Source organism: Hypanus sabinus, chromosome 13, assembly GCF_030144855.1.
Source record: "Hypanus sabinus isolate sHypSab1 chromosome 13, sHypSab1.hap1, whole genome shotgun sequence".
Lineage (NCBI taxonomy): Eukaryota > Metazoa > Chordata > Chondrichthyes > Myliobatiformes > Dasyatidae > Hypanus > Hypanus sabinus.
Window position 1 is genome coordinate 67,249,448 of NC_082718.1, and position 27,511 is coordinate 67,276,958.

The 27,511-nt window shown below is 43.4% G+C and overlaps 2 protein-coding genes and 1 non-coding gene across 3 annotated transcripts in view; all 3 read left to right on the top strand.

Moving 5' to 3' along the window:
- Positions 1-8,261, top strand: part of LOC132403957 (lamina-associated polypeptide 2, isoforms beta/gamma-like) — a 57,749-nt gene extending 49,488 nt beyond the window's left edge. The window contains exons 5-6 of the mRNA XM_059987836.1: positions 620-699; positions 5,931-8,261. Coding sequence (XP_059843819.1) covers positions 620-699; positions 5,931-6,213 — 363 coding nt within the window. The 3' untranslated portion in view covers positions 6,214-8,261. The remainder of the gene's footprint in view (positions 1-619; positions 700-5,930) is intronic.
- Positions 8,262-20,427: 12,166 nt separating this feature from the next.
- LOC132403958 (solute carrier family 25 member 3-like) lies at positions 20,428-26,951 on the top strand. Its single transcript, XM_059987837.1, has 7 exons — positions 20,428-20,647; positions 21,341-21,468; positions 22,252-22,431; positions 23,996-24,177; positions 25,266-25,438; positions 25,789-25,899; positions 25,978-26,951. Exons 1-7 carry the CDS (start codon positions 20,485-20,487, stop codon positions 26,136-26,138), a joined length of 1,098 nt encoding a protein of 365 aa, XP_059843820.1. The 5' UTR covers positions 20,428-20,484; the 3' UTR covers positions 26,139-26,951.
- On the top strand, positions 24,214-24,442 carry LOC132404335 (small nucleolar RNA SNORA53). Its single transcript, XR_009515503.1, has one exon. It is a non-coding gene; the product is annotated as a small nucleolar RNA SNORA53 (small nucleolar RNA).
- Positions 26,952-27,511: the final 560 nt, after the last annotated feature.

Sequence of the window (27,511 nt, forward strand, 5' to 3'; positions counted from 1 at the left end):
AGTGTAAATGAGCTAAGTGGTTAGTATGGACATAGTAGGCTGAAAAGCCTATTACTTTGCTGTGCAACTGAGACCAATTGTCTGATCGTTCTCCAAGCCAATCCATTCTCTCATTTTATTTCCATTCATTATCATGTATATCAACTCCCCCAAATCTTCATCCATCCAATTACCAACAATGCCTTTCAGACATCCAGATAATACTTTTATGCAGTGTTTTAAAATGCATATTTTGCTGAAGTATTAATCTGTCTTCCAGTTGCAGGTGTTGTGACTATAACACTGGACCAGTAATGCATTGCCTTGTTATAGTTAGTGGTTTGATTATTTTTCTCCTTGTACCAAGACATTTAAATTGAGAAGTATCTAATTTCTTCAAGTCTAGAAAAATGTTTTGTGGTGGGACATACAGAATAGTGAGCTACTGGACTAGTTTATTTTACACAGCAGTAGTCATGCTAAATGCAAAAGCAGAAACCAGGATGTGGCCAATTCTTGAATTGTGGTACAGTCTCCTTAATTGCATGCCTCTCTGAATGTATGGATTTGTTTTGTCTTGCATCACATATTGGAACCCATCTTTGGGCAAATGTTTTATTGACAAATTTTCATTTTGTAGGTGGAACAAAAAGAAGTAGTGAAGGACAACTTGCTGGAGGAAATGCCCCCCACTGAGGCACCAACACTCACAGGGATAAGGTAGACTGGGTTCCATATTCATTTTATTTTCTCCATAACAAGTTGATTATAGAGGTGCCTGCTCACGTACCAAAAATGATTCAACTGCTGCCTGTGATTAATTTTAGTGAATTATTCTTATCCAAGTATTGTATTAAAATTTTGAATGTGCTGTAAATTAGTGGAATAATCTTCCTGCTTCGTTTGAATAAATGCTACGTAAATAGTCAGACTTGAAAAGTCAATTTGAACAAAAGTACACTGCAGTGCAAAGTTGTCATCATTTGGCTGTACGTCTATTGTACAGGTTGTGCAGGTTGATTCAAGAGCTGAATGGCTGAAGATCAGTAGCTGTGTTGAACCCGATGGTTTTGGACCTCAGGCTTCTGTGCCTGCCGGATGATAATTATGAGATGATGGCATGTCCTGGGTGATGGGGATCGTTGGTGAATGTGGCCTTCTTGAGACAGTGTCTCTTGGTAGATACTGATGGTCAGGAGGGATGTGCCTGTGATGTTACTGGGCTGAGTCCACTACTCTTTGCAGTTTCTTGCATTCTTGCAGTTCTGTTCATTTGAGTTGTACCAGACCATCATGCAACCAGTCAGGTTATATAGGTATGATTATTTGCATGTAGCACATGCTGTCAGCTTGGTTGCCTTGAAGTTATTTCTTGTGCGATACCATCACAAAGGCAACTCATGTGAGCAGCTTGGATGGCAATCATCAAATATTCCGGTTTTAGACTGCTGGAACTGAAAACCACAGCTAACTCTATGGACTATTAGTAACATCATTTTAAAGCAATTGAAAAATCTATCACTACTGGAAGTCAATGAAACTCAAACGGATTGCTGGCGCAGTTCCCCCTTAAGTGGAAGAGAGGGTGCAATGGTGGTGGAAAAGTTTAAGGGAGTGTGGCATTCAGCTCCCTGTACAAACTACCCTGTTGGCAAATGGACAGTCTCTGGTAAATAAAATTGAAGATTGCTGTACCAGAGGGACATTAGAAGCTTTTGCATTTTTTTGTTTTACAGAGTCTGGAATGTCCCTTGACTTTCAATTATACAAAGAGTAAAAGGGATATTTTACTCTTAAAGTGGATATTAGACTAGTGGAAAGTGATGCTGGTGAGGTAGTACTGGGGGACAAAGAAAAAGCAGATGAACATAATGAGTACTTTGCATCTGTCTTCACTGTGGAAGACATTAGCAGTGTGCCAGAGATCCATGAGTGAGAGGGAGTGAGTGCCATTAGTATTACAAAGGAAAAAGTACTAGGCAAACTCAAATGTCTTAGTTGGATAATTCACCTGGACCACATCTCAGAGTCCTGAGTGAGGTTGCTGAAGAGATTCTGATGTGGTCTTGGAGGACTGGACGATTGCAAATGTCTGCACAGAACCAAAAGAAGCTATAGTGAGTTGTAAAGTTAGTCAGCTCTAACTTAGGTACTAGCCACTGTAGTGCCCAAGACATTTTCAAGGACTGAGGCCTTAGAAAGGTGCCACCCATTATTAAGAACCCTCACCTCCCAGGGCATACCCTCTTGTCATTGGCCTGAAGTCACACTCAGTGATTCAGGAACAGCTTCTTCCCCTCTGCCAATGATTCCTAAATGAACATTGAACCCATGAACATTCCCTCACTGCTTTGCATGTGACCGCAGTAAACTGCAGAGTAGTGGACACAACTCAGCACATCACAAAAACCAGCCTCCCCTCCACGGACTCTTTATACTTCTCACTGCCACAGTAAAGCAGCCAACATAATCAAAGACTGCACCCATCTGGACATTCTCTCTTCTCCCCCCCTCCCATTAAGCAGAAGATACATAAGCCTGAAAGCATGTACCGCACAGGCTCAAGGACTGCTTCTATCCCACTGTTATCAGACTCCTGAACAGAATTCTTGTCTAATAAGGTAGATGCTTGACTTCATAATCTACCTCATTATGATCCTGCACTTTATTATTTACCCGCTTTGCACTTTCTCGGTTGCTTTTACACTCTATTCTGCATTGTTACTGTTTTAACTTATTCTAGCTCAGATACATGCACTGTGTAATGATTTGATCTGTATGAACAGTATGCAAGACAAACTTTTTAACTGTATCTTGGTACTGATGACAATAATAAAGCAATATCTTTAAAATGCTTAAATGCATAAATAGCAACAAAGAATCATAGAAGACCATTAGTCTCATTCAGTCTGCCCTGACCCCAGTCACTCCCATTTCCTCCAAGCACTGGCACCGTTTTAGCTTCAAACAATGTATCTAGTCTCCGTTTCAAAGCCATGATTGAATCTGCATCCATCTCCTAGCAAGTGCATTCCACATTATAATTTATTTATTTAGAGATCTACAGTGCAAAACAAGCCCTCTGGCCCGACGAGCTGCACTGCCCAACAGCCTATCTATTTAACTCTAGCCTAATCACAGGACAATTTATAATGATCAGTTAGCCTACTAATGGTACAACTTTGGACTATGGGAGGAGACCCACTAATAAACTCCTTACAGATGGCACTGGAATTGAACTCCCGACACCATGAGCTATAATAGTGTCACACTAACCACTACACTACTGTGGCGCTTAAAGCATTTTTCTTACCTTCTTGGATCTTTTATCATCACTTTAAGTCTTGTGTTCTTTGATTGTTGACACCACAGCTAAAGTTCACCTTACTATTGTCATCGTTATGTGCTTAGTCGTATGACGTGGGTGATCGTGGTCTTGACCATGATCGTTTTTGGCAAATTTTTCTACAGCAGTGGTTTGCCATTAGCTTCTGGGCAGTGCCTTTATAAGATGAATAACCTCAGCCATTACCAATACTCTTCAGACATTGCTTGGCATCAGTGGTCACATAACCAGGACTTGGTTGTGTGCCAGTGTCTCATGCACCCATCCACCACCTGCTCCCATGCCTTCATGTTACCCTGATCGGGGAGCTAAGCAGGTGACTTGCCCAAGGGTGGCCTGAAGAATGCAGAGGGAAGGAGTGCCTTGCATCTCTATTCTGCCACCGTCACCTTACTGTAGTCTTATCTAAAATTTGTTAAGACTTTATACCTTTTAGATTTCCACTTCGGCATTTCAGCTCCAAGGAGTTTGTAGACATATGGTAATGCAATCATTTTGAAATTCATTACCATCCTTTTGAAATTCCTTTTGAAATTCATTACCATCCTTATTACTGTTTACCATGGTTCCAAGAAGTTTGTCTTTTGAAGCTCTGGAAACTTTCCCCTGCTCACCAAAGTATAGTTAACTCATAAAGATGGCAGTGACTCTTCTCAGTTAGCCATAAAGGTATGTCATATGTCTTAATCCTGAGTTCCAAACCAACACTAAACTGACAGAATTATCCATGAAACACTGTTCTCTGCTTTCTGTACTTAAGCCATGTTTTAGCTGCCACTTTATTCCTCATGCATCAATTTGCTAACCACCCTTTTGTATTGAACTTTATCATCTGTAAAACCACAGGAAACACAATCCATTGTGTTCATTTCAGCAGTTAGTAGTTCACCAAAACATCTATTAGATTAATTAAATAAAATTTTCCTTTAACAAATTAGTGTAGGGTTTCATTTGTAATCAGACTTCTCCAAGGGACTAATTAACTCTTCCTTTGAATCTAGTTTCTAAAAGCTGAACCAGCACTTTGAATTGTTGTACTCCTTATAGTAAATATGCTCACACAGTGAGATTGCCACATTTCATCCACATCACTCCTTTTCAATCTCCCCTGGCTATGGTTCTTTGGATGACTGTTGTCTTCCAGTGTTAACTGCGACTCCACTAATCTACAGGACTGTGCTGTGCACCTTGGTCCAGAGGAATGTTGTTTTGTTTGGCAGTATATATGTAAATAGTTGAATGACAATAAACTCACTTTGAACTTGATGTCTGGTGCTGACCAGGCACCTTTTATGATCATTTGGGAGAAGAACAATCAGAATCAGAATCAGACTTTAATCGCCAAGTACCTGTGCACATACAAGGAATTTACTTCCGGCAGATGTTGTCTGTCTGCTCATAACAATAATAATGATAAATATAAATGAAAATATAGATTATAGTAGTGCAATCCAAGTAATAGTTAGCCGACAGTTAACCAGCAGTTAACTGTTCAGCAAAGTGACCGCAGTAAGGAAAAAACTTCTCTAGTGCCTATTAGTCTTAGTCTGGAGGGATCTGAAGCGCCTACCAGACGGAAGCAGATCAAACAGTCCGTGCGCAGGATGGAAGGAGTCCTTTATGATGTTCCCCGCCCTCTTCTTCAACCTGGAAGAGAACAGATCCACAATAGAGGGCAGGGAGGCTCCAATGATGCGCTCGGCAGTCCTCACTGTGCGCTGTAGTCTGGTTCTATCCTGCTTGGTGGCGGCTCCAAACCACACAGTGATGGAGGTGCACAGGACAGACTCAATGACTGCAGTATAGAACTACAGCAGCAATTCCTGAGGCAGACCATATTTCCTCAAGAGCCGCAGGAAGTACATCCGTTGCTGGGCCTTCTTCAGGATGGAGCTGATGTTCTGCTCCCACTTCAGATCCTGAGAGATGGTGGTTCCCAGGAACCTGAAGTTCTCCACAGTGGACACAGGGCTGCTGAGGACTGTGAGGGGGGACATAATGGGGGGATGTCTCCTGAAATCCACTATCATCTCCTTTGTCTTGAGCGTGTTCAGCTCCAGATTGTTCCAACTGCACCAAAGCGCCAGTTGGTCCACCTGCTGTCGATATGCAGACTCATCACTGTTCTGGATGAGTCTGATGACGATGATGACGAAGGGTGGTGTTCTGCCCTTGCTCGTCATTCATGCTTGTACATTTCCAATGGGAGCAATTGAATGGAGATCATAAATTGGAATATTGATTTCTCATCCTCAGGAGTGTTCTGGCCAGTTGATAGTAATGCATAAAAACACAAAATGCTGGCAGAACTCAGTAGGCCAGACAGCATCTATGGGAGGAGGTAGTGACGACGTTTCGGGCTGAAACCCTTCATCAGGAGGGGAACCCATTTTGTGTTTTTAATTATTTCCAGCATCTGCAGATTCACTCGTGTTGCCTGATAGTAATGCACTTGCTTCTTTGGAAATGCTTAAGCCATCGTGCAACCATGAGGGATTTTTCATCCCCTCGGTAGCTTTTGTGAAACAGTGCATACTTAAGTTTTTAGATATTGGTAAATTTAACATGTGTATCATTCATTTCATTTTTCATAACTTTCTTACAGTGCCACTTGCCGTAAACCAATCAGAGGGGCTGCTGGGAGACCAATTGAGTTCACGTACAAGGACGCACTTCCGAGAAGGCCTGTACCCCAGCTGCAGCCATTGTCACAGGTCAAACCAGAGAAGAGAAAAAGCCAACGCTCCGTGCCCATCTGGATACAGATTGTGGTGCTCCTCATCGTGGCATTCTTTCTATTCCTGGTTTATCAGGCCATGGAAACAAATAAAGGCAATCCATTCCCTATGATTCCAGAGGTCCCTGGACAAGCAGCTGGTAGTCAGTGAGCTGGGTCATGCAATATACATAACCATGGGCATGTCCTCATCCAGGTCTGAATGAACAATTTTGTTTTTGTTTCAAAGTGGACAGGCTGGGGACAGGGTTAAGAGAGATAGCTGAAGGAAATCGATTATGAGGTAATGTTCCTTAATGTTGCAGAAAAGGAAATTGGGCAGCTGAACTAAAATGGACATATTCATGCCTTTGCACTTCAGGATCACTTGATTCAAATTTAAAGCCTCGGGTTTGTTGGTAAATTATTTTTCTAAATTTGAACTTTTTTTTTAAGAAAAAATTATCACAGTACAATTGGCACATTCAAGGTAACAAATGTACACTGATATTTGCTTTGCATGTTTGTAGAATTTTTAAGTAGTTTTCAATAAAGATTGTATATGAAGTCAGTAATTCGCAACGCACAAAATGCTGGAGGAGCTCAGCAGGCCAGAGAGCATCAATAGAAAGGAGCAATCAATCGACGTTTCGGGTTGAGAACCTTCATCAGGACTGGAAAGAAAAATCAGAATTTAGAGTTAGTCCTTTTTACTCTGACTTTCTCTTACATCTTTCTTTCCAGTCCTGATGAAGGATCTCAGCCCAAAACGTTGACCGATTACTCTTTTCCATAGATGTTGCCTGGCCTGCTGAGTTCTCCAGCATTTGTGTGTATTGTTTTGGATTTCCAGCATCTGCAGATTTTCTTGTGTATGAATCTTTTGTACTTTTTTAAGATACTTTTAGCGCATTCTTTAGGCATGATTAATTTTCTAAAAGTAACATGATAATGTAGACTTTGAATAGTGTTGCTAAGGTATTTCAGGATTAAGACAGTAGGAAGCATAACTGTAGCATAAATTTGAAAGACAATTTGAGTAGACTGCAAATTGTGTTGTGAGCCTTTGAATATAAGCTCTGAGACATCAGATATTTTTCTTACTACCTTCACTGTGATGTTTTCTTTGTTTTATTACTAAGCAATACATATTTACAGTTGAAAATATAGACGTGAATTTTAATTTTGGAGTGTCTTTTTAGAAGCGTGTTAGCATTGCTGTCTGTTTGTATTGAAGTAATATGACTTGAATATTGATGGTAATAGTATTATACATCTTCGTAACATATTTCTTTCCTACGAACTAGTGACCAACAGGCTGTTCACTGCCACAGTAGTATTCCAACATACCTGGGGATTCTCCCGATCAATTGCTGTAACTGAACCTGGTTATGTCTCTACTCCTGGCTCTCCATTCAGGTTAACTTGGAAGATTGGGAAATACCCCACAAATTTTGGTTGACTGCTTTGACCAGCATGTGTTGGCTTAGCCAACTATTTTGTAGAACCCTGTGTGTTTTAACTTTAGTCTATCTGTGAAATATTTGAAACCTCATAATGTTACATTAGAGCTTCTTGTTGCATTAGGTTTGGTCAGTTTTGTACAGGTAGAATTGTCATGAAATGTCATTGCATTATAATGTGATCTAGCAGAATAAAAGCATCAATGGAAGTATTTGTCATCATTCCTAAACTGCATTCCATTTATTCCAGAAGTGAGTTATATAAAGTAGGCTAGTGATTTCCTCAGTGAGCACCTCTGCTCCTTTTTTTTTAAAAAAAGGCCCTGACTGAAAGCAGGAAGTTTTAGTAACTAAAGATGGAGAACAACTTCTGCAAAATCAGCTGTAAATACATTACCGTTGGTAGAAGTGCTGCTGCAGTAAAGGAATGTAGTAAATCCTCCTTAATTCTGCTTTCTCTTCACGTCCATGGATTGAACCATGCCTTTGTTTTACAATTATCAACAAGGCTGTGATGGTAAACTAACGAGCTTCAGATCTCTCAGATTTCTATACAATTAATCAAACAACAATGAATGACTAGTGTTGGAGGTCTGAGTCAAGGTTTTTGGAAGAGAGATTTGTATGATGGTTCTCATGCACTTGATGATTGAAATCAATTGGGGGGGGGGAATGACTCCATCTGAAGTCTTACCAAAATCATTGATGTACTTGTTTTTTAATCTCACTCTTTACAATTAAACAGAAGTTTGGCTGCATCAAACAGTGCTTTCTTCATTTGGTCCAACAACATAATAAAAAATTTACTTTAAGTTCAATTATAATTCAACAATACATGAATACAGCCAAATGAAAGTGTTCCTCAGGGGCAAAGGTCAAAACACAGTGGCAACAGTCATACACAGCACAAGGCACATATACCACATACAGTCGCACTAAAAAAATATAATGTATCCCAAGTCACCGAGCAATATATCCTGTAAATTGATGGTGCATGGGTGTTATCAGCAAGAACAAGCAGTTCTCAGGAGTCCATGGATGAACATACACAAGCAAGCATGCAATCCAGCTTGTTATTTCACCAATCAATACTGGAAGGCAGCCTCAATAGGAAGAGCCAGACCCCAACCTAGCATGGACACCACACTACATTGCCTCTGATATTACATCTCTTGGACTGCTACAACAGGCAAGTTCACAACTTGAGGCCTAGTTTTTGCTACAACCAAGGCCACGCAGCCCCCCTCCCCCTCTCTCCAAAAATCAAGGAAAATTGGCTTGTAGCATTTTATATTATTAGCCTCTAACAGGGTCCTGCAATCACAAGAGAAACAATTACTCACAATTAGGCTGCACACTGCCTGCATGCAGTCTCTGGTGCCTTCCTGTAGCAAGCAGTAACACAGACTACAAGTCCAGCTTGTCTGCCAATGATTGGCTTGCTGATGGGTAGACCTTCAGTACATGAAGTTCTTAATGTCCAGCAATTCTACTTCCTACAGAATTGGCAGTCATGCCTTTAGTATTCTCTCTAATGTTCAACTTTCTTGAAACTTGGCTCTTGGGGTCCTTATAACCATATAACAATTATAGCATGGAAACAGGTCATCTCAGCCCTTCTAGTCCGTGCCAAACGTTTACTCTCAACTAGTCCCACCCACCTGCAATCAGCCCATAACCCTCCATTCCTTTCCTGTCCATATACCTATCCAATTTTTTTTTAAATGACATGTTATTTTTGTTATGTTACCTTGTTATTTTTGCAACTTCTATCACAATTTGGTAAGGCACTATGTAGTAAATTATGGTCTGTGTATTTGCCATTTTTCTGAACTTTGACTGATATCTGGGCTCTCCATGGTATATTTTTCCTTGAATTGGCTTTAATTTAGTTTGCTATTTTGAACCTGAAGCTGTCCCCTTTTACAGCTTATTTTTTGAGGCTCCTTCTAACCGATCATCTTACATTTAAACAGAACCACAGTGCAGCCACCTACTTATTGTTATTGAAATGAACCCCTGCTCCTCTCTCAAATCTTTGACTCACAGTTCCACTTCTGTTTCTTTTCATTAACTAAGTCCTTCTGCAAGCTCCCTGCATCCTCATCACTACCTGCCCCTCTAACAATCTTGGTATTGTCCACAAACATGGCCACATAGTCATAAATTCTAAGATCTAAGTCATTGATAATGTAAAAAGAAGCGGTCCCAACACCGAACCCTGTGGAATACCAGTAGTAACCAGCAGCCAATCAGAAAAGACCACCTTTGTTCCCACTCTGCCTCCTGCCAATCAGCCAATGCTCTACACATGCTAGTATCTTTCCTGTAATACCATGGGCTCTTTTGCTAATCATCCCCGTGTGCAGCACCTTGTCAAAGGCCTTCTGAAAATATAAGTACACAACATTTGCCAATTCTCTTTTGTCTATCTGGCATATTATTTCCTCAAAGAATTTCAATTAATTTGCCAGGCAAGATTTTCCCTTAAGGAAACCATGCTGACTTTGATCAATTTTTTTTTCAGCAGCACGGCAGCAGCGGCCTTTCAGACCTGGTGTTACTTTAATTTAATTTTCTATTTTAAGTTTGATACACAATTTTCAATTAGGGCACATGGATAACAGAGCGGCTATCTACCATCGCCAGATACTACTAGAGATCACCCAAAAATAAACCTTCACAAAGATCTGCTGGCTGAATTACGTAACTTTGGCTTGCTGGGGGGAACGGGCCTACAATCCTCGGACTTGCCTGATGCTGGGAGCCGGAGATGGAGACGTCGAAAGCGATGTGCAAGGAAGCAGAAGGGAGGCAAATGGACAGGGGTCCGTACCAGGCTAAAAGCAAACCCTAGCCGGTCGGCTCTCCCATCCATTCTGCTCTCCAATGTCCGCTCCCTGGGCAATAAAAATGGACTACATCCGACTCCAATGTAACGCTCAGCGAGAGTACAGAGTTTGCTCCGCGTATGTCTTCACAGAGACATGGCTCACTGATGGGATTTCGGACGCTGCCATCCAGCTAGACGGGCTATCCTTGTTTCGTTCGGACAGAGATGCAGCTCTCTCCGGTAAGACTCGCAGTGGTGGCTTGTGTATTTACATCAACACGGAATGGTGTAAGAACTCTGTGCTGGTTTCCAGGCACTGCTCGTCGCTAGTGGAGTTTGTGGCTGTTAGATGCAGACCATTTTATTTGCTACAGGAATTCACCTCTGTCCTTATATTCAGTGTCTACATTCCCCCCAGCACTAATGCTAAGGAGGCGCTCTGTGAACTGTACGGGGCTATTAGCAAACTGCAGAACGCACACCCTCATGGTCTGTTTATTGTCGCCGGTGATTTTAACCACGTGAACCTTAAGTCAATGCTCCCCAAATTCCATCAGTATGTGGACTTTGCAACGAGGGTGGAGAATGTGTTGGACCTGGTTTACACAAACATCCCCAACACGTACCAGGCTGAGCCCCGCCCCCACCTCGGATACTCAGACTGCATCTTTGTAATGCTAATCCCAGAATACAGACCGCTGGTCAGGCGCTCCAGACTAGTTCAGAAGCAGGTGAAAACCTGGCCAGCAGGAGCCATCTCTGCTCTTCAAGACTGCTTTGAGCACATTGACTGGCACATGTTCAGGGAGGCTGCAACCAATGGCGATTCTACCAACGTCAGTGACCAGCTACATCAGCAAGTGCATTGATGATGTTACTGTCCAAGACCATCACTATACGTGCCAACCAGAAGCCATGGATGACCGCAGAGGTGTATGTGCTGCTGAGGTCCCGCAACTCTGCCTTCAGGACTCTGCCATAGCCACTTCCAGGACAGCGGCGCATGTGGCAGGGCATCCAGGACATCACCAATTACAAGACTACATCACCTGACTCTGAGCAGATGCGTCCCTCCCAGATGCACTGAGTAACTTCTACGCCCAGTTTGAGGCAGAAAATGACATGGCGGCGAGGATGTCCACCCCTCCTACAAATAACAAGGTGCTGTGTCTCACTGTGGCCGACGTGAGAAGAACCCTGTGCAGGGTCAACCCACAGAAGGTTGCTGGACCAGACAACGTCCCTGGTAAAGTGCTCAGAGGATGTGCAGACCAGCTAGCAGGTGTTCTCACTGACATCTTCAACATCTCCCTGAGCAGCGCCGCCGTTCCAACATGCTTCAAGGCTGCCACCATCGTCCCCATGCCGAAGAAGTCTTCAGTGTCCTGCCTAAATGACTACTTACATCCATCATCTTTCAAGAGACTCGTCATGAGGTACATCAAGACCCTGCTCCCCCCTCTCTGGACCCCCTGCAGTTTGCATATCATCCCAACTGCTTAACAGATGACGCCATTGCCACCACCCTCCACCTGGACAAAAAAGACATATGTTCGGATGCTGTTCATAGACTTCAGTTCAGCATTCAACACAATCATCACTCAGAAACTGATTGGAAAGCTGAGCTTACTGGGCCTGAACACCTCCCTCTGCAACTGGATCCTAGACTTCCTGACTGGGAGACCTCAGTCAGTCCGGATCGGGAGCAGCATCTACAACACTATCACACTGAGCACGGGGGCTCCCCAGGGTTGCGTGCTCAGTCCACTGCTGTTCACTGTGCTGTAATACACAGCTTGAACCACATCATCAAGTTTGCCGATGACACGACCGTGGTGGACATTTACACTACATGCTGCATCCGCAAAGGAAACAGCATTATGAAGGACCCCATGCACCCCTCACACAATCTCTTCGCCCTCCTGCCATCTGGGAAAAGGCTCCCAGGCTCTCACGACCAGACTATGTAACAGTTTCTTCCCCCAAGCTATCAGACTCCTCAATACCCAGAGCCTGGACTGACACCTTGCCCTACTCCTGTTTATTATTTATTGTAATGCCTGCACTGTTTTTGTGCACTTTATGCAGTCCTGTGTAGGTCTGTAGTCTAGTGTAGCTTCCTCTGTTTTTTTTATTACGTATTTCAGTCTATTTTTTTTTGTACTGTCATGTAGCACCATGGTTCCTGAAAAACGTTGTCTCATTTTTACTATGCGCTGTACCAGCAATTATGGTCGAAATGACAATAAAAGTGACGACTTGACTTGACTTCATGTGCCTACAAGTACCCCAAAACCTCATCCTTAGCATTCAACTACATCTTCCCAACCACTGAAGTCAGGCTAACTGGCTTATAATTTTCTCTCTTCTGCCTCCCTCACTTCTTGAGAGGAGTGACATTTGCAATTTTCCAGTCCTGAACCATGCCAGAACCTAGTGATTCTTGATAGACCATTACTAATGCCTCCACAATCTCTTCAGCTACTTCTTTCAGAAACATGGAGTGTCGTCCATCTGACTTATCTACGTTCAGACCTTTCATCAAGCACTTTTTCCCGAGTAAAAGCAACTACACTCACTCCTGCTCCCTGACAATCTCGAACTTCCGCCATATTCCAGAGTGACGACAGATGCAAAATACTTACTCAGTTTATCTGCTGTTTCCTTGTCCTCCATTACTACATTTCCAGTGGTCAGATAACTACTTTTTTCCTTTCTATATATCAGAGCAACATTTGGTAAATTTGATATTATTCGCTAGCTTGCCGTCATATTTCATCTTTTCCCTCCTTTAGGGAAATAAATTGCCTTTTATTGATTTTTAAAAGCTTCCCAATCCTCTGTTTTTGCTCTTATGTTGGTTTTGACTTCCCTCATCAGCTATGATTGCCTCATCCTGCCTTTAGAATACTATTCCTTTGGGATGTATCTATCCTGTGCCTTCCGAATTGCTCCCAGAAACTCCAACTCTGCTGTCATTCCTGCAAATCAACTGGCCAGCTCCTCTCTCATGCCTCTGTAATTCCCTTTACACTGTTGTAATATGGATATTATTAAAAGTGTTACGAACCCCGTAACTGGGTATCTTACCAGCAAAGATAGGAGTATCCGTTGAAGTCCGATGATACTATTTTTAACTATTTATTAGTAAAAATACACAAAAATAATATCAATGCAAATATACAGATAATATACGACATCAATACTAAACCTAAAAGTGTGGGTATAATAATAATAAGAAATAAGCTCTATTGTCGTTGTTGTGGCTATTCATGTATGACCTCTCCGTCCTTTAGCTAGACCATTCCGTGGTGGACTCATCACCCAGGCAGGGGTGGACACACACACAAGCCCCCACCGGTCTCGTAACGTCTCTCTTGGTGCATCTGACAGGTGTTCCCCAGACCCTACTTTTATCCCCATTCACGGGGTCTCGGGTGTCAATCAGGTTGGGATGATGCACTCTGGTTGCCCCCTGAGGAGTTTCAATGAATAGTAACAGTACTCAATACACAATCTTTCTCCAAGAGACAATAGCAGTAATCAGTGGTTCCGTTCCGCTTTTGTTAGAAGGAGACATTCCACTTTTGTGTATCCCTGCGTTGTCAATAACAACTGCCTTTGCTGTTATCCTGCATCTCTCATCTCCCTTGATAACAGCATCGGAATAGTAGCGATTTGCGATTCTCCAAAAAGGGGGGGGGGGCGACTTTGCACCCTTCTGCCCATCAGAGTTGCTCCTCATTCGTAACAAAAGTAAGTTAATACTAATCAGGAAGCCGTTGGTGACAAGAGGCTGGTTCCGGGGTCTGTGGGGTTTTACTTTCGGTATACTTTGTATGTAGTTCCACCACCCATGCCGTACGAGGTACCTGAAATGATATTATAAATATCATTTGCTGTCCCAGATAAAGATGTTCTTTTGGCCATTAAATTGTCAAGTGGTCCTTTTGTAAGGTAGAAGTTACCACATATTTTTGGTGACAAGGTGAACTGGTTTTATGGACGCGTTGGCACGTTTTGAACGGGAGCTGTGAGCAGACGAGGAGCCTGGCATTCGGATGGCTATGTCCGGGACTATCAGTGAATTTGTGGAGGGAACCGAGGATTGGCTGGAGTATGAGGAAAGGTTGGGACACTTTTTCTGTGCTAATGGAATTACTGAGGAGGCTAAGAAGCGCTCTATTCTCCTGAGAGAGTGGGGGGCAAAGACTTACAAGTTGATAAGGAACTTAGCCGCACCACGGAAACTGGGAAAAATTCCATATGATGAACTGGTCAAGCTCATGGGGAACCACCACAATCCGAAGCCTTCGGTAATAGTCCAACGGTTCAAGTTTCACAGCCATTTCAGGAAGCCAGGTCAGCCTGTGACTAATTTTGTGGCTGAGCTTCGGCAGCTGTAGGAGCATTGCAATTTCAGAGCCGTGTTGGATGACATGCTCCGAGATAGATTAGTATGTGGCATTAATAATGACGCTGGTTTGGGGGAAACCCTACCATTGACTTTCAAGAAAGCCCTAGATTGCCCAAGGCATGGAGATGGCTGCTAATAATGCTAAGGATATCCACAAAGGACATGGGGGGGAGGTCACAGTCAGCGGCAGTGCACAAGAAAGGAGGGAGACTGGTGAACAGGCAAAGTGGGTGGACATTTAGATACAAAGTGCAGGAGCTTAAAGGGTAAGGTTAAGCCTGGGCAGGGGAAAGCTCAACAGACTCAGGCAGCCACACATCATCTAGAAGAAGCAGACAGGGAGGCAGCGTGTGCCTACAATATGTTTGGAGTGGAAATGGATGAGGAACCACTTGAACTATATTATGCCACAATTATTGTCAGGGGAAAGGACATTAAGTTTGAGATTGATTCAGGGGCAACTACATTGGTCATTAGTGAGGATTTAGGGGTGTTGTATGTGGATATTTCAGCCAGGGGTCAGAAGGCTAAAGCCAGGCTGGTAATAGCTATGGGCAGTGGGCCCAGTCTTTTGGGTCACGATTAGCTTCGCTAAACCCAGCTCAACTGACATAAAATTAAGTATGCACACACGATGGAGGAGATTCTGCAGCGTTCTACAGTAGTGACGTTTTCAGGGACAAGCTGGGCACCCTGAAGGGTATGACCACGAAACTTCATGTCAACCCTGAGGTCACACCATGTTTTTTTAAGCCCAGGTCAGTGCCCTATGCCATTGAAAGGCAAAGTCAAGGAGAAGCTGGAATGTTTACAAGGGCTGGGCATCATTGAGCCCATCCAGTTTATAAGGTGGGCGGCCCCCCATTGTTCCAGTTTTGAAGGCAGATAAAACTGTGGGGATATGTGGGGACTACAAGCTTGTGGTGAATCGGGTCTCCAAGCTGGAGGAGTACCCATTGCCATGGGTGGATGACCTGCCAGGGGTAAGCTGTTCACAAAGCTGGGCATGAGCTACGCCTACCAACAGCTGCTGCTCGACAAGGATTCAAAGTATGTCACGACCAATACGCACAAGGGATTATTCAAATACAATGGCCTGGTGTTTGGAGTGGTGTCTAGCCCCACCGTTTTCCAAAGGACAATGGACCCTTTGCTGTAGGGGATTCCACACGTAGCAATGTATCTTGATGATATTTTGATCACGGGAACCACAGAGGGGGAGCATCTGGCTAACTTAGAAGAGGCTCTCAGACACAGGGCTGCAATTGAAACATGGAAAATGTGTGTTCCTGGCTCCGAGTGTGACCTACCTGGGACACAAGATTACAGCTGAGGGGCTTTTCCAGTGGAGGACAAAGTGAGAGCTATCAAGGAGGCCCCAAGCTCCAAGAACGTCACTGAACTCAGATCATTTTGGGGCATGGTGAATTATTATGGCAACTTTCTTCCTGACCTCTGAAAGGTTTTGGCCCCACTGCTTCACAATGACACCAAGTGGCAGTGGGGTGAAGAGCAAGAGGAAACTTTCAAGGAAGTGAAAGAACTCTTAAACTCAGCGAAGCTACTTGTTCTCTGTGACCCAGAAAAGGAGATCACCCTTTGATGCAATGCCTCCCCCTATGGAGTCAGGGCTGTTCTCTCACATGTAATGGAGGAATGTTCAGAGAAGCCTATTAGTTTTCCTTCACATACCCTAACAGCTGCTGAGAAGGGGTATTCACAGCTAGACAAAGAAGGTCTGGCTGTTGCTTTTGCGGTCAAACACTTTCATCAGTACCTCTATGGACGTGCATTCACAACTTATATGGACCATAAACCACTGATGAGCCTTTTTAGTGAGACCAGATGCATCCCACCGCTAGCCTCAGCCAGGATACAGTGTTGGGCTCTCACATTGTCAGCCTACCAGTATACTATAGTGTACAGAATGGGTGGGGCTAATGCAAACGCCGATGCACTGAGTCAACTATCTTTACCTGAGACACCTGTTACTACTTATGTGCTTCTAGAGACTGTGCTTTCATTGGAGAGGCTGTCAGAGACACCTGTAAAGGCAACCCAGATCAAGCAATGGACAGAAAGGGACCCAGTCCTGTCACAAGTCAAGACTTTCCTTTTCTAAGGCTGGCCCAGAGTCGTGGAAGGAGAGGAACTGAGGCCTTATGCCAAACGCAAGATGGAACTGAGTCTGCAGGATGGCTGCATTTTCTGGGGGGGGGGGGGGGGGGGGCGAGGGTCATTGTGCCTCCCCCTGGCCATTCACAGATTGCGGAGGAAATTCATGGAGGACATCCAGGGATGTCTCGAATGAAAAGCCTTGCAAGATCCTACGTCTTATGGCCAAGAATGGATCAGGATCTGGAGAACAAGGTAAAATCATGCACACAATGTCAGACCAAACAGAATGTGCCACCACCAGCTCCTTTGCACCCATGGGAGTGGCCAGTCTACCCCGGTCTAGGCTACACTTGGACTTTGCTGGCCCCTTTATGGGGCAGATGTTTCTTGTAATGGTAGATACGCACTCCAAATGGATAGGAGCTCAGACCATGAACAACATCACAGCCCCCTCAACCATAGACAAACTCAGCAAGCGTTTGCAGTCCACGGGTTGCCTGACACTCTGGTCACTGATAATGGCCCGGCATTCACCAGTGAGCTGTTCAGTGAGTTCATGCAGCAGAATGGTATTCATCACATTCAGACGGCCCCTTTCCACCCAGCCTCAAATAGTTTGGCTGAGCCAGCTGTTCAGAAAGTAAAGGAAAGCCTGAAGCGGATGACAGGGGACTCTCTTAGTACCCGGCTTTCACATTTTCTGTTTAAATACCATCTCACGCCACAGACTACAACTGCACGCGCTCCAGCAGACATCAGGACCATGTGCGCCTACGTCATGATACAGGTTCAGAGGTAGACAGTTCCATGGAGTTTCCAATGGTGAGACAGACTACTGTGCTGCCTGTCTTGCTGAGTTCCTCCAGCATTTTGTGTGGGTTGCTCTGGATTTTCCGCATCTGTAGATTTTCTCGTGTTTGTGCTCAACTATCGTATCTGGTTGATATTATGTTACTAACTAGACTGTGCACAAATTGGCTGCACTTCTATTTTATATTTCAGAAACACACAAATGTTCAGGTGCTCAGTGAGTCAGGTAGCATCTATGGAGGGAAATGGACAATGTTTTGGGTTGAGATGCTTCTTCAGGACTGAAAGACAAAGAGGAGATAGCCAGTAGCCCTCTGTAGCATTGAAAAGGTCCGGTCTCTTCTGATAGTGAAAATGTGTCATTTGAGAAGCAAAATTGAGCTTTCCGTAGCCTGGATATTCTCTTGCGTTTGGACAAATTATTTTGATGGAAAGCTGATCGCACATTCTGTATGAAACTCTTTGCAAAAATGAGAAATTAAAAAGGGAATTGGAAAAAAAGGTGGAGGGAAGGAGTGTAGCAAGAGGTGGAATGTGATAGGTGGATCCAGCTGAAAGGGTGGGCAGATGGGTTGAATGGGGAGGGAGGAATGGCATGAATCCAAGCTTAAAATTTTAATAGAAAAACCTGCTTGAGCATAAAACATTCACATATTTATTCTTTTTAATGCTCAGCAGAGCAGATAAGATTAATTCACTGCCAAATATCACTAAAACTCATCAACAAATTTTGTAAGTATAATTACAATTGTGTTAAATGTTTTCTCTTTATGGTCATTATCATTGAATGGATAATTAGCTAAGTTTAATCAGAATAATTTCTAAATTAATTGATTTTGCTCTTACAATAAAGTCCTGATTTCATGTAAACACAATGAGCAAGTTTGTTATATTTTTAAACACAAGAGGTTTTTGTCCACCAGTGACTTTGCTAGAGAGAGGGAGAGAGAGAGAGAGACTCTGGCAGAGGGGGCAGAGTCCCCTGAGTAGGATGGACATACACATGCAGACACACAGACCTCTCTCATGCCCCCAACACTAGATCCACCCAAAACATCCTCACCAGCGGTGCCCATGCAGCACAAGGTACCTGAAAGCCTCTCTATTGTAAATATAATTTGCCGTCCCAGATAAAGATGTTCTTTTGGTCATTAAATTGCCGAGTGGCCCTTTTGTAAAGTAGAAGTTACCACAGTAATACTGATACATTTGACTTCAGCTTATCTGTATCACTATCCAGGATGAATTCTATCATATTATGATCACTGCCTCCTAAGGTTTGCTTTACCTTAAGCTCCAAATCAAATCCAGTTTGAACTGCTCGTGAGTTCAACCACAAACTCTCTAAAAAAAAACAAATTGTCCCTCTTGAGATTCAAAATCAGCACTAACCAACCTGATTTTCCCAATCTACCTGCTTATTGAAATTCCCCATGACTATCGTCACATTGCCCTTTTGAGATGCCTTTTCATGCACAGATTTTTGTACCCCAGGTATTGAGTGGTGATGCTATGGCGGATAGGCTTATATGGTGAAGCCAAGTTAATCTGGTCCATGCCTTTCATTATCGTGGTCCGACACCACTTGGTTCAACGAACCGGGTGTGCACTGGGACACATAGTCAGTAATAGTCACACTGCTGCCATCAGGTAGAACGTACAAGTGCTTCAGGGCTCGCACTACCAGATTCAAGAACAGTTACTACTTACCCCTCAACCATCAAACTCTTGAACAAAAAGGCATAACTACACTCATTCTGCTTCTGCTGGTCCCAGTCGAAGGATTCTTTAGCTTGTAATTTCATGCTCGTTATTTATTGCTATTTATTTATATTTACATTTCCAGTTTGCTGTCCATTGATCCTGTTTACGGTTACTGCTTTATAAGTATGCCCCCAGAAAAAATAATCTCGGGGTTGACATGTATGTACTCTCTGATAATAAATGTTACTTCTGAAATTTTTAATTGCCTTGATGTCTACCTGCATTTTGGATCAGAGATAAATTTGGAGCTGACTGGGTTTGCCAGCTGCGCTTTGTGAGCAAAGGTGTGCTCTATCTCATGAGACACAGGAAGCAGACAAACTAGATCTAGTAAGGAGGTGTATAGTGATTAAAGGCCCGAAACACCTGACGATCTGAGGATGCATTACTGACTATGTGTCCCAGTGCACACCCGGTTCGTTGAACCAAGTGGTGTCGGACCACGATAATGAAAGGCATGGACCAGATTAACTTGGCTTCACCATATAAGCCTATCCGCCATAGCATCACCACTCAAAACTCTGCAGCCCAGCCTCACCCAGCCAAACACATACATCCATCAGCCCAACACTCAAACCTAATCCTAAAGTCCAAAAGGGGCACACACCCCCACGAACCCTAGGCACTTCCCGATTAACCCTTGCTAAACTCCCACAAACCCGATGTCCTATGTCAAGAGGGGCAAGATTCAACAAAGGCAAGTGTTGGACCTGGTTAATGAAGGTGTGGGCCAGATCAAAGTGGCAGGGCCGTGTGAAACTGAATCTCAAGTGACGAGATCAAAAAGCACAAGAGGGCTGATTCGCCCACTGCTGGAGCTGCACTCACAGAACCAAGGAGTCTCCCCGCCCAGAAGCAACTGCGGCCAATCGGTGGGGTGTATGTCCCATGACGTCAGAGCGTCCCCAGTCCTGGCCAATTGTTGGGGTCTGTTGGTCGGTGACGTTAGGGGGTGCGTGGCTTGGCCAATCGGTTGGCTGTGTCGTCAGGTGGGAGCGCGCTGCTCGGCCATTTCACGGGTTTCGGCGGCCGGTCGCCATGTTGTCTTCTGTGCTGCGCCTGGCCCCGGTCAACCCCTTCAACGCGCCCCGATTTCAGCTGCTTACCGAAGATGGCCATAACCCCACTGCCGAGGCTGCACCGTTGGATGTCGTCCCAGCCACTCGGGTCGGCCGGCGCCTAGCTGCGGCCGCAGGTCCCGGTAATAAAAGTGGCCGGCCTGGGGAGCGATGGGTGGGCTATAGCCGCAGCTCGAGGTTTAGGTTTCGGGTCGGGTCGGGGCGGCCCCTGGCCGCCGGGCTGTCCCTAGTGGGGTCTCCGCTATTCGTTCACTGGCGACGCGATCTCTGCCCTTGACCGGAACATCCTGTGACCTCTAACTTTCGTGCCGGCACTTTAGTGCTTTCCGCCCGCCGTTCGGTGCGTGGACCCAAGGCTGCTGGGCCCTGCTCTTCCTCACCTCTATCCATTGTCTCTCTGACCTTCAGTTCTCCCATACTGCCTCTGTCTCTCCCCCCCCCCCACCCCCACCGTCACTGATAACCCATCGCCCTTCAGCTCCCCGCGACCTGATCACCTCATCTCTTTAGGCAATGGGTTTTTTACTGTGCTCTCCCTCACAGAGAAGGAAGAGTACAGTTGCGAGTATGGCTCTGCTCGGTTCTATGCCTTGTGTGGCTTGGGTGGTATACTTAGCTGCGGTACAACTCACACAGCGGTGGTGCCCTTGGATCTGGTTAAATGCAGGATTCAGGTTTGTTACGTGGAAAGTGTTTAACAGATGCTGCTAGGATTGGATGAATGACTGCACGTCTCTGAATTCCGAAATGCCTTGTGTGCCCAACACTAACCTGCATACTTTAACTGCATGGTTTGTCTTTGTTTTGCTATACAGCAGAGGAGTACAGCTGTGAATATGGCTCTGCCAAATTCTATGCTTTATGTGGATTTGGAGGTATACTGAGCTGTGGTATTACACACACTGCAGTGGTTCCATTGGATCTGGTGAAATGTCGAATCCAGGTTTGTATTTCATGTTAATTTGAATTGTGCAGGCCTTCACAAGTCCAGACCTGGTTTCCAAGCCACATTTTGTTGGCATGGTGAGATTGAAGGGGTAGCTAAAAAGGAATTACTAAAATGTTATGATAAGCCTTTAAGAAAGAATGTTATATTAGCATCTATTACAAGAGGATTTAAGCACAGTAGCGGTGACATTTTGCTGCAGTCATTTAGAACCATGGTGAGATGACATTGGGAATTTTGCACACAGTGATAATCTTCCTACCTGATTAAAGGTGTATTGTCATAGTGCAATCAAGGTTTACTGGATTAATTCCTGTGGTGATGGTGCTTGAAGTGAGATTAAGCAAAATTACTTGTCCTCCATTCTTACAAGAGAAGTGATTTAATTGAAGCAGTTCTTCACCTGGTATATGTGCAGTGTTTGCCTTGGCTGGAGTGTGTGGGTCATTCTATCAAAATTACCTTCGTCCACTTTAAAATTCTCAGCTGTGAGTTCAGTCACCAAATGTGAGGCATTTGGTAAGTATTCAGTGCAGCAGATTTGGACTGGTGTGATTCAGAGACAGTGAGTAGAGTAGGTATGGAGGGACTGAATAGTTTACTCATGTTATTTTGTGCTGATTTTCCCCTTTCTTTCCTTTGCTTTAAATATTAAATGCTCTCTAAGCTGTATTTGATATAACAGCATGAGTTATTTCAATGTTGGCTTGTGATTCTGGGATGGAAATCAGACTTTGATTCCTGTTATAAAAAGGGTAACTTGTTTTTCATTTTGACCAGGTGGATCCTGGAAAATACCAGTCTATCTTCAAAGGGTTTTCTGTCACACTGAAAGAAGATGGAGTTCGCGGATTGGCGAAAGGTTGGGCTCCAACCTTCATCGGGTACTCAATGCAAGGACTGTGCAAATTTGGTTTCTATGAAGTCTTCAAGAACGTCTACAGTGGTTTATTGGGTGAAGTAAGCAACTCATTGAAACTTCAAATTGCTTTTCTCTGCATTCTGTTATGTGAATGGTATTGTGTAATTTACATGAGTGCAAATATGGGAGGTAAAAGTTCTAATCATGTGTTAATTGTAAGAGTACTTAAATAAAACTAGTGCATAATTTTTTCCAAAGGTCTAAGGATTTGAGCAGGGGAAACTGACCACAGGGCAGAAAAGGAGAGTTGGGAAACAGTGACCTTATGTGAGTGGCACTGAGGAGGGTGAAGAGTTGGGGATTCTGCATATAAAGAACTTGGGGCCATAATACAAAATTCTAGCAGTGCTTGGTGAATAATGATTGCACCACCAGTACAGCTGAGACGTCATGGTTTCAGTCACCTTGAGGTTAGATAACTAGGCTGGTGAGTTTTCTGGGATTGGTCTGTGCAGGGCTTTGACCCAAAATGTTGACAGTTCCTCACTTCCACCACCAGGTTTGTGGCTCATCTCTTGAATTTCTGCTGCTTTTTTCCCCTCATGTTGGCAGTCTCTTTGTGACCTTTCAGTCATTGGGTATCCAACTGTTCTAATTTTTGCAGATGATTGTGGCAGTGTAGCCAATGACCAGATTCAGTCCTGCTCTGGGTGGTGTCAAGGAGTTTGCATGCTCCCTGTGTGATCTCTTGCATTTTCCTCAGTTCTGGTTACTTCCCTCCTGCCAAAAGCATGCAGGTTTTTGTTGCAACATACCCCAGCTGTAAATAGCTTTAGGAATTGCCCTGAGGATCAGTTTATCAAAGAAATGTATAGATATGTTAGAGAGAAAATATTTTACGTAATATTTTACGTAAAGGTGAGACTTATAAGTGAAAGATTCCATGTTCATACAATTAGGCTGTAAGCTGCCCTCACCTCACTTTTATTCCAGTAGCCTCTGGATTTAATATATTCATCTGTCAGCTCCAGTGCTAGTCACGTCCCCATCCCTTCCCATCTCCTGGATCTTCACCTATAACTGAAGGACATGTCACTTCACCCCCATCCAAGGAACTTAATAGCCCTTCCAAGTGAGGCAAAGGTTGCCCTGGTCTGCATTTCATGTTCCTGATGTGGCCTCTTTGACGTTGCAGAAACTGGACGAAAACAAGACAATCAATTTGTAGTGCACCTGCATTGTGTCTGCAGCAAGCTTTTGATTGCACGGTTTCTTGCATATCCACTCCCGCATAGATTCTAGGTGTCTGTTCTTGGCCTTTTCTATTGCTTAAGAGAGGCTAAACGTAAATTGAAAGGACATTTCATTCCACTTGGGTAATCTACAGCTCAAAGGAATGAGCGTTGTGGGTATTTGTAGGAATAATGTGGGTCACATTTTGGGCAGTATTAGTGTTTTATGGTGCGTTCAGGAAGTTTCTTTTAGCTTGATAGTGGAAGTTCCATGAATTGCTGACTGCAGTCTTGTTTGCTGTGAGATGGAAGTGTTTTGTTTCAATCAGTTCCGTAAGGTATTTGACCCAGAATGAATTTCCCTCTGAGAGCTAGGAACTAGTGATTTTAAATCTTCATTAGGAAAGTACTGATTTCCCTCTCATTATAGGAAAATACATACCTATGGCGTACATCACTGTACCTCGCTGCATCTGCCAGTGCAGAGTTCTTTGCAGATATTGCACTTGCTCCAATGGAAGCTTGTAAAGTCCGTATTCAGACCCAGGCTGGATATGCAAACACGCTGAGAGAAGCTGCACCCAAGATGTATGCTGAAGAAGGTCTCTGGGCGTAAGTATGGGTTGCGTTCATTGCCTGAAGGTTTGCAACACATTCCTTAGATCCACCTTTGGGATATATCTGTATTGCTGTTCTGGATTATTCCATTATGGTTGCCAGATAATCCACAACTTTTTTGGTTGTACAGTCAAAGGTGCTTGAGTCATTGATGTGTGAGAGTAATCTCCCTGCATGTTAGCCTTGCTTGTTCCATTGTGAATAGTCTGTATTACAGACTTATTTAATGCCATTGGGACTTGGCTGATCTGCGGACAGAAAAGTAATGTTTTTAAAGTAAATTTTGTCTTGCTGACTGCTGCTGGGAATTGGTTTACGTACATGATCAAGAGGGGATCGTGAATGAGGCACAAAGTTGTTGGGGATGGGGGCTATAATAACTTCAGGCTGGGTCTGTTACCCTGGAGGCCATGATGCAAAAACAGGTGTAAATCGTAGGCCTTTTCCCAGGTCTCTAAAAGAAGAGGGCACAAGTTTAAAGAGAAATAGCTGCTAGAGGTGTTGATAGAGCTGTACTGTTACAGCCTTTAAAAGATATTTGGGTAGATTCATGGATACAAGGTTTAGAGAGATGTGGAGGGAGCTGGGGCACACATAGGCTTTTCGGTTGACATGTGAGAGTCATGCCAAAGGGTCCATTTTGTGCTGTCTATTTCTTTAACAATACAGCTGCAGGTAAATTGAATGGATTTTCCAAAGTATGTGTGTTTTGTTTCTGAACACATGGCTTCAGCATTGGGTGACTTTACATGCTCTAGGCTGATACTACATTTTTCTGTTAGTAATGACAGCAGCCCAGAAGAAGCCAATACGTGTTTGAACATGAATAAATTATTACTTTACTGGCTGATCTGTTGCATTGCCACCTTCTGGGAGATAGGAGAAAGTAATTTCAGCCCTGAAAATAAATGACAAAGTCTAGTTCTACTCATTATTAATTTTAATATCAGAAGGATGGACAGAAGTCTGAACTGCTCTTTTGATATTTTTTAAATGGGATTTGGATAATTTATTTTCACATACTGAACTCTTTCTGTATTGCAGGACTTCAGATTAAGAGCTTCCCTCTTTTTGTCCAACAGATTCTACAAAGGTGTATCTCCTCTTTGGATGAGACAGATTCCCTATACAATGATGAAATTTGCTTGCTTTGAGCGCACAGTTGAAGCATTGTACAGATACGTGGTGCCCAAACCTCGTGATGATTGTACCAAGGCAGAGCAACTAGTGGTGACTTTTGTTGCTGGCTATATTGGTAAGGAAATTGTATGGAAGTTTTTGTAGACTGTTGGTGTCAGGTGTATGTTGCACTAATGAGATTCACAACTTTATAAAGGAAAATTTGATCATTTTTAGGGTAGGGGAGTAGAAGATAAGTGCCAACCATTCTTTTTATACTGCCTTCTGTTTGGGAATGTTTATTGTGACTATTCATTTTTATTTTAATAATGTCTCATAATGACTCTTTATAGCTGGTTCAACTGACTGAAGTTTTTCTCCTGAGGCCGTGGTGCCTACATGGAGTGCTTCCAGTGGGGTGGAGGGAGCTCAAATGTCCCAGGACTTCTGGCATTTGTTAACCTTTTGTATGTATTTTTTTCCCAGCTGGTGTGTTTTGTGCTATTGTATCTCACCCTGCTGACTCGGTGGTGTCTGTTTTGAATAAGGAAAAGGGTAGCTCTGCTTTCCAGGTTTTGAAGAGGCTTGGGCCTGCAGGTGAGTAAGATTTTGTTTTCTAGGCATTGTGCATATTTTCCAGTGAAACGTGTAGTGACTGGACGTTTTGTCTTCCAGGTGTGTGGAAGGGGCTTTTTGCCCGTATCATCATGATCGGCACTTTGACTGCCTTGCAGTGGTTTATCTATGATTCGGTGAAGGTTTACTTCAGACTTCCTCGCCCACCACCGCCTGAGATGCCAGAGTCGCTGAAGAAGAAGCTTGGATTGACTAACTGAAAGAAACATCAATGAACTGGACCAGATGTGTTGCATCCATAAGACATGTAAAAATTTTATTTAATATTCAAGGTATCATGTCTGTAATGCCACGTTGGTGATTGCTGGCAAATTGGGTTCAGTATTCACCATCTCCATTTCTGAATAAAGAACATAATCCAACTTTTAGATGTATAAACTGATCACTTGCAGGTTTGTTTAATCAGTTTAGACCAGTTTTAATAAAATGTATGATCACTTCATTATGGAAATTTGCTATTGATGACACACAAGAGCTATTGTGATTCAGTCAGTAACACCTGTTTAAAGCTGCTTAAGTATTTCTGATTTATGACTGAATTACAAAGTCTGCAAATTTAATTGCTTGAGAGTTTATCTAAACTTTTTAAAGACACTCCATGTGTTTTCTGCAGGTAAACATCAATTTTAGTAGTTGTACAATTGAAGGTGCTTGAGTCATTGATGTACAGGGTTAATATTCCAAAGTGATGCTGGTATGTAGACTTTGATGCCATGGGTATTCTGTCAGAATGTAATAAAATGTTTGTGAGCTTAATGGCCCTGTCATTGCAGCAGAATTCAATAAGTTGAATTGCTTATTCAACTGAGTATCAAAAGAAGTTAATTTACATGGAGCAGTTCAGGACATGCCATTTGGCCCACCAAATCTGCTCTGTCAGTTCAGTATGGCTGATCCATTGCCCTGTCAGCTCAATTCTCTTACCTTCTCCCTGGAACCATTCACGCCCTAACTAATCAAGAACTGTGTCTGTACTAATCCAGAAGTCAAATTAAACAAGTGTTTGAACCATGTGTCTTTGGTAAAATGAGCTGTGTTTTCCACTTTTATAAAAGGTGGTCTTAACTGGGGGACATTCTTTTTTACATAAGATACACAAGGAGGATAGATTCTTTGACTTAGTCCTTTGCTAAGTATTGAATGACCATGCTGTCTTCCTTTGTTGAGAGCTGTGAGCATTACATCACAAATTCAACTGACTTCATAAAAATGATAACCAACATCCAACTGAACCTGGAGGCTATAATGGTCAGTCTAGACGTGGTGTCCCTATTCACAAGAGTTCCTATTAAAGGGCAGGGAGACCTCTAGTGTCCCTGATTGCTACAGTTGCAATCAGTGCATCCAGCTGCAGCTTCTTATACTCCACATTAAGGTGTTGGAGCTGGAACTGGATGAGCTCTGGATCATTTGGGAGGCTGAGGGGTGATAGATGGGACATATACAAATACATTACACCCAAGGTGAAGGATACAAGGTGACAGTCAAGCAAGGGAAAGGGGTTAAGGAGCTAGTGTAGAGTACCCCTGTGCCCATCCCCCTGAACAACAGGTATATCACTTTGGGTGTGGGG

Coding starts and splice junctions, on each gene's coding strand:
- LOC132403958 (XM_059987837.1), top strand. CDS start 20,485: ATGTTGTCTTCTGTGCTGCGCCTGGCCCCGGTCAACCCCTTCAACGCG. Junction 25,439..25,788: donor TTTTGTTGCTGGCTATATTG/GTAAGGAAATTG, acceptor TTTTTTTCCCAG/CTGGTGTGTTTTGTGCTATT. Junction 25,900..25,977: donor GAAGAGGCTTGGGCCTGCAG/GTGAGTAAGATT, acceptor TTTGTCTTCCAG/GTGTGTGGAAGGGGCTTTTT.